The following is a 6,300-nucleotide window of genomic DNA, read 5'->3' on the forward strand; positions in this document are numbered from 1 at the left end:
CATTTAACTTCTGGCTAGTTTTTCAATTATTATTTAGCCCTTTGCTGGAGTATATAGTATTAATAACTTTTATTTTAGTTTTTCATGTTTCATTTGTATTTTTGATGTTCATAATGTACCTAAAGCCCTTTCTAGAATATTTTAACCACTGGAACCTGCTGGGCACCATGACTGTAGTATTCAGAGCTGGTGTCTCCTAAAATCATGTGAAACATGTTTTATACCATGTTTTATTCTTGTAAATCCTCTTATCTTCTTAGTGTTTAAACCTGTATGAGATACACAGCTGCAATGTTAATGTGTGCACTTTCTTCCTAGAGTTGTTTTGTGTAATGACCTTATGACAGAAAGCAACATGTGAATTATACCTTCCTCAATCATTATAGCCATAACCGTCATATTTGTACACCTTGCAGACGGCTGCAATAGCATATTGTGATAAAAGATTCAAACAGATTTAATAGATTTTATTTGTGAATTTAACAACAATGAATTGAATGATTGGTACTTAAATGATATATTCAAACGTATTGATTAATCTCTCATAGTGTTTTACTGGATCCTGAGACTTGCTTCATTGTGCAAAGACTCTACATGGAGACAATGCAGGCTACTGATTATATAAAAATGACCACATATAATAATAATTTTAAAAAGTAGTTGGATTGTGTTCCCTGTTCAATCTTTTTGTATTTTGCTATCATGTAAAAATCACACCAATGGGAAAGATGAGCAGGCGGCGAGTCCACACATATTCTTCCCTCGTTCAATCAGAAAATATCTGTAAAAAGAGAACAATGTTATGGCCTTTTTTCTGGTTGGTGTACATTTATTATCACTTGTATGTGGTAAAACAGAAAACGTACCCATCAATCCCCCAGCTGGATGACCATGAGTTCTTTACTATCCAGTAAGGGGTGCCATTTTCCTCTCCATACCCAACTGCTAGCACTGCATGGTTCACCTTGTCTGTGGTGTTGTGGCATTTGGTGCTGAAAGCAGGGAGAGAAGTGAATAACAGTGTCCAACTTTATACACATGACTGTTTTGATAAAGAATGAGGCACTGAACCACTTCAAGTCTAACAGCTTTACTGACAGAAATGCTCATTGTGCAGAGAATATGTTTTAAATCAAATTAAATATTTATAAACCAGTCCTTACATATGCAACAGTGCTGGGAATGTTACTTTTGTAATGTAATAAGTTACAAATAACTAATTATCCTCTTTACAATGTAATAGGTAAGGTAACTGTTTTAATTACTTCATCAAAGTAATGTAAGTCATTACTTTTCAGTATCTTTAATTTTGTCTGTTGGTGCCCTGTAAAAAATTCACAACCTAATGACCTCATCAAGTTTACATTTAGTGAGAACACAACACTGAATTTGGTTAGTGAGTGTTATTAGATCTCACACCTATCACCTATCTGACCCATGTTGTCTGCAAATATTCAGAAAGAAGGCACTTGGCCAAAACATGGAAGGCAAAAGAATTAATGTTATATTCTACATATAAGCTTTTTACTGAAAATAATATATTTGTAATCTTTGTAATCACCAACATTCTGATTAGCAACTGTAATTTAATTTACATTTTTTCTCAGTAACTGTAACTGATTGCATTATATGTAAATCACGTAATCCCGACACATGGGGGGGCCAGATTTGACTTTGCCTCTCCAATTCTTGTGCCGGATGATTGGCAAAACGTGATCCTAATAACACTAAACTGATGTGAATAAATCCACAAGTAAGTTTATGTGTTTGTGTATCTGTGCAAATGATATTGAAATAAAAATAAAAAATTCTCATGGCTATTCTTTGTTGATAAATGAGAGAAAATGTTACTATAGCAGATTCAGCTACTATTTTAGATCCTCAAAATACTGGGCCTGAATATCATGAAAGTCTCCCTGATCATTCAAGTAAAAGTGATATCTTTCTAAGACATACTGTATATTACTACAGTGTAAAAAAAACTGTTCAGCGTTTTATAAATGTTAGAAACAAACGACTAGAATTACCGCCTCACTGTCGTATGCCTCTGCAACTCTAACTAGTTTCAGATTACATCCCTGTTTATCCAGAGTCATATAAAATAATTACCATCTGTGTGAAATTTTGTCATAATTGCTGTGTGAAGTCTTGAGTAATGTCTAAAGAGTGTTTTGTGAGGTCACACTGACCTTGACCTTTGACCTCTAATATCTAATCAGTTCATCCTTGAGTCCTTACAGATGGATGTACAACACGAAAACAATATAAAAACTTAAAAACAGACAGATTAATAACGTTCCAAGATTATACATCACATTATTTCTGTCATTTCCTATCACCTGGTGTACACGCCCTGGTGGTAATGCATGAAGTCCTCAGTCACCTCAAAGGCAAAGCTGACAGGATTGCGTTTGCCAACAGCATCCACCATCCCCATCTCATCGTACTGACAGGTAAAAGAAAAACATCATCACTCACAGGCCTTAAATAAGGCAATAATAATGTATCTCAAAGAAAAACGCTGATGCTCACTTACCGCAGTTATGTTCATCACGTCCTTCACATGTGCAGCTGCCATTTGTGGTTGATATTTGCAAACACCTTCCTGATTTAACAAATTTTGAACAATCAAGAGCTGTTCAATATGTAATTTCAAGTCAGTTTTGTTTATTATTTGGTTTGGTTTATTCTGAAGGATAGCAGATTTTTCATTTACAATAGCTGTGTATGGGTAGTCCTTCTCTGTCATCAGCCCCTTGTTGTACACGATGTATTCAAAAGCTTGACTGGGAAGACCACTAGAAGACAAATCAAGGCCTTGTTATAAAAATCTGACTGTGGTGGTGCACACAGCAGTAATTACAGGGATATTATAAAAAGAGGAAAGTAAATGCATGTTTGACTCTCACCCGTTACATCCATGGTTGTTGAAGTCCTGGGCACAGTCCACTAGCTGTTGTTCTGACTGGGTGATTGGAAAATTACATTACAAAGGGGAATTTAAAAGGTGGAGTTCAAGATTAAAATAAATATGTTTTGTCCTACTATGACAAAGCAACTACATTTTCAGTACAAGAGCAGCAGTTTTGATAGAGAAGTGAAACTAAGTCACCAGTGGTGTGAGCCTCCCAGTTGTGATAGCAGTAACAGACTCCAAACAGCCGGTTGTTGAAAATGTCCAGCAACTGCCACAACCTCCCTTTGGTGAAAAGAAGGTAAAGGGGCATTTTGTGAATATTTTCCAAACTTTTTCTCTTATGCCTCCTTTTAGAAGTTGAAACATTTCATCCATGATGCATACACCGCTTCATTTCACCGCTTCACTTTCATGGTCCTAGCATTGTGTATATGGCTCACTGTTACACTGTAATGTCTCGCTAGGAAACAATCGTTAAACACACTGTTAAGAGTTTTTACACACAAATGACAAAAGGCTCTCCTGCCATATTAAGAGTAAACTCAGGAGCAAATGCTTCCTCATATTTTGGATTTGACTGACATCTTTGCTTGATAAACATCACCACTGTTTTTCTTTTCTTTCCTGTCAAAAATCAGCCCATTCTGTTTTTTAGAGAAATATTTTTGATCTTTTGAAGAGGCTTAAATCTCATCAGCCCAAATCTTGAGAGCACTGCGAGCATCAGATCACTCAACCGACACATTCATAGATCTTTTTTTTTTTTTTTTACAGCAAACACTAGACTTGTCAAATGGAGAACCACAGGTGGAATCAATAACATTAAAGACACCGGTCCAGCAACTATTGCAAATGAATGCAGTGTTTAACCATATTTGTTGCAGCTGTGTTTGACACATCAAAACTGTGCCAACTCCATACAACATACTAACTGCATATGGTGTGTGTGTCCTGAGCTTTTGTTTTTTCCCTTTTTTAGTTTGAAATAACTTATCTTGTGTGTCCACTAATGTTTTATTTCCTGTCTTTGTCAAGTGTTGCCGCCTCTGTGTCTGTCTGCCCTGCCCTGATTCATTTCACTTGTGTCCAATCTTTGGATTATTTGCACCCTTGATTTGGATTCTGTTTCTAGGACTTTTGTGTTTTTGTTCTTTATTAAATTCAAGAACTATACACCAGCTTTGCCTTGGTCTTGTTTCTGTATTATATACAGCACTAGTCTTTATAGCATACTGCTTTTGTAGTTAGCAATGAAGAAACAAACTTACTTTAATGTCTTATACTGACAGGAGATGATATGCACAACTGGGCATCAATCAAACTTAAACCATAAAATACTTAACCATTATTTTTGGGGAAAAAACAATTGTACTGTCACTTTGTTATTTTTTGTTTTCTGAAATGTTCCTGAAGCTTTTTTTACCTCTAGCCATGAATCATAAAATTTTTATTTTGTTGCAGCTGTGAGCAGCTCCTCCACGTCCTTTGTGCATTTCATTGCAGGAGAATTGCATCCATAAACTGCACACTCATGCGGGTTTCTAGTGTGCATTCATAATGAATTTACTGACAATAACTTACAATAGAAGGTGTGCTGGATGTTGTGCAGGTAAACTTTACCTGACTCTTCACATCTGTCACAAAATTCCCTTTTTTCCTCCAGTCGATGGAGTCTGGATATGGCCCGTTGCTGCTGAGGTAGTTCCCTCTGGTGGCAGAGCAGTTCTGTGAAAGGCAATAGGTGAAATGACCTGCCCTGTCAAAAACATTTGTGCAAACTACTTCCCGAATGGATGGCTTTACCTGTGGTTGAGACCAGAGGAAAGACTTGCGAAACTCACTGAATGTCATGTCTGAAAACTGGTTCAGCCTCACTGCGGGAAGAAATTCAACAAAGCTCAACACATTTTGGATCATTTGGGAAAAAATAGTGAATGCAACAACAAGCTCTTCCTACTTGTGAAAGAATGATTTCCTTCATTGTGTTTGTCAATCCTCCTCTTGTTCTCAGTGAATATCTGAAGTCTCTCATGGTATTCCTGCATGTTGTACGCTTTGTTGTGCTGTGCGTGGAGGAGAGTGCTGTTAACTTTTTTTTTTTATTATATTGATTATTTTAGACTAATTATGGGTATGTATGTCTATGCACATAATCATATCACTAAGGATCTTGCAGAGATTTTTCTTCTTCCTGTTCGCATTTGTTACATGAAGAGTTTGATAGATAAAACCTACTGTACCTGTGCCATCCATGACTTGAAGTGAAACTCATCTGAAAACAATTCATGTTGTCAAAGTTAATGCAATACAGCGAATAACTTTAACAAGAAATGGACATGGTAGAATATGAAAGTGAAAGCGTGGCTCGACACAAACACAAACTCCTGAAGTGAAACAACTTGACAAAACGAGCGGTCGCAGCAGCTTACCTTGTCCAGGCAGATGAAAAGCTGAAGCTGACGATACTAAAGCAAACAAAATCAAGGGGTTCATCGTGATCCCGTTGCTGTCAAAAGCCTCAGGCTCTGTGAACAGAGGGCGAAAGTGAAGTGTTGCCTAACAAACGGGAAGTCACAAGGTGGACTGCTGACTGTTGAAATTCCCCCACTGACGAGAATAAGTCCACACCGTGTTCTGAGCTATTGTTATTTCTAAACAGTTTGTGCGTTGACCTACTGTAGCCTATACCGTGAACATGCTGAGAAGTCTAACCTAAAAGCCACGGATTATAAACCATGGATTTGCAGCAACCTCAAAATAGACCTTTTATCACAGAGCGCTGACTGTATGCCCTTTACTTTTTATGCGACTTTAAACTTCCACTCCACTACATCTCAGAGGGAAATATTGCATTTTCTACTGCACTACATTTAACTGACAGTAAACCAGGCAAGATACTGTAAGGACTGTAACACTAAGTTTACTGCAGGACATGCACGCACTGGCCCTCCCCCAATTGTCATTGTATAATACTGTACTGCCCACCCCTGGCAACAGGTGGTTTGAAAGTGACCTGAAGAAACAAATCCCAAAATGTAACTTACCCACTGACTATTCTGGCTCATGACTATGATTTCAATGATGATGTAAGTGATTTGAATATGAGCAAACACTTTTACAACAGAACCCACAGATTTCATTGAATTTTATACACGTGGGAATTCATGAGGGTATAATTGAAACAGTCTGAGTTGAATATGTATTTTTTTTTAAATTTTATATACGTATTTATTTGATCTGATTGAGGGAAGGGAGTGATTTAGCATTTGGCATGTTTTTGAAAATGTACCTGGAGGAAACCCACAGGGGGAGAGGGGAGTGGTGCAGTACAGATTGATCAAGTCCTGCCTCACATCCAGGTTACCTCCCCTGGATCTGAGTGT

The 6,300-nt window shown here is 37.3% G+C and overlaps 1 protein-coding gene across 1 annotated transcript; it reads right to left on the bottom strand.

The window, feature by feature from the left end:
- Nucleotides 1–452: 452 nt before the first annotated feature.
- ctsh (cathepsin H) lies at nt 453–5,855 on the bottom strand. Its single transcript, XM_071499479.1, has 12 exons — nt 5,347–5,855; nt 5,158–5,189; nt 4,875–4,980; nt 4,721–4,791; nt 4,538–4,642; nt 3,113–3,199; nt 2,910–2,965; nt 2,717–2,798; nt 2,537–2,605; nt 2,340–2,446; nt 867–992; nt 453–781 (listed from the first exon to the last, which is right to left on the bottom strand). The coding sequence occupies exons 1-12, from the start codon at nt 5,408–5,410 to the stop codon at nt 712–714; spliced, it is 975 nt and encodes a 324-aa protein (XP_071355580.1). The 5' UTR covers nt 5,411–5,855; the 3' UTR covers nt 453–711.
- Nucleotides 5,856–6,300: the final 445 nt, after the last annotated feature.

Source organism: Trachinotus anak, unplaced genomic scaffold, assembly GCF_046630095.1.
Source record: "Trachinotus anak isolate AG129_WGS33_773 ecotype Australia unplaced genomic scaffold, CSIRO_AGI_Tana_v1 ptg000002l, whole genome shotgun sequence".
Classification (NCBI taxonomy): domain Eukaryota; kingdom Metazoa; phylum Chordata; class Actinopteri; order Carangiformes; family Carangidae; genus Trachinotus; species Trachinotus anak.

Coding starts and splice junctions, on each gene's coding strand:
- ctsh (XM_071499479.1), bottom strand. CDS start 5,410: ATGAACCCCTTGATTTTGTTTGCTTTAGTATCGTCAGCTTCAGCTTTT. Junction 3,200..4,537: donor TGACAGATGTGAAGAGTCAG/GTAAAGTTTACC, acceptor TTTTCACCAAAG/GGAGGTTGTGGCAGTTGCTG. Junction 782..866: donor TCCAGCTGGGGGATTGATGG/GTACGTTTTCTG, acceptor CTCTTTTTACAG/ATATTTTCTGATTGAACGAG.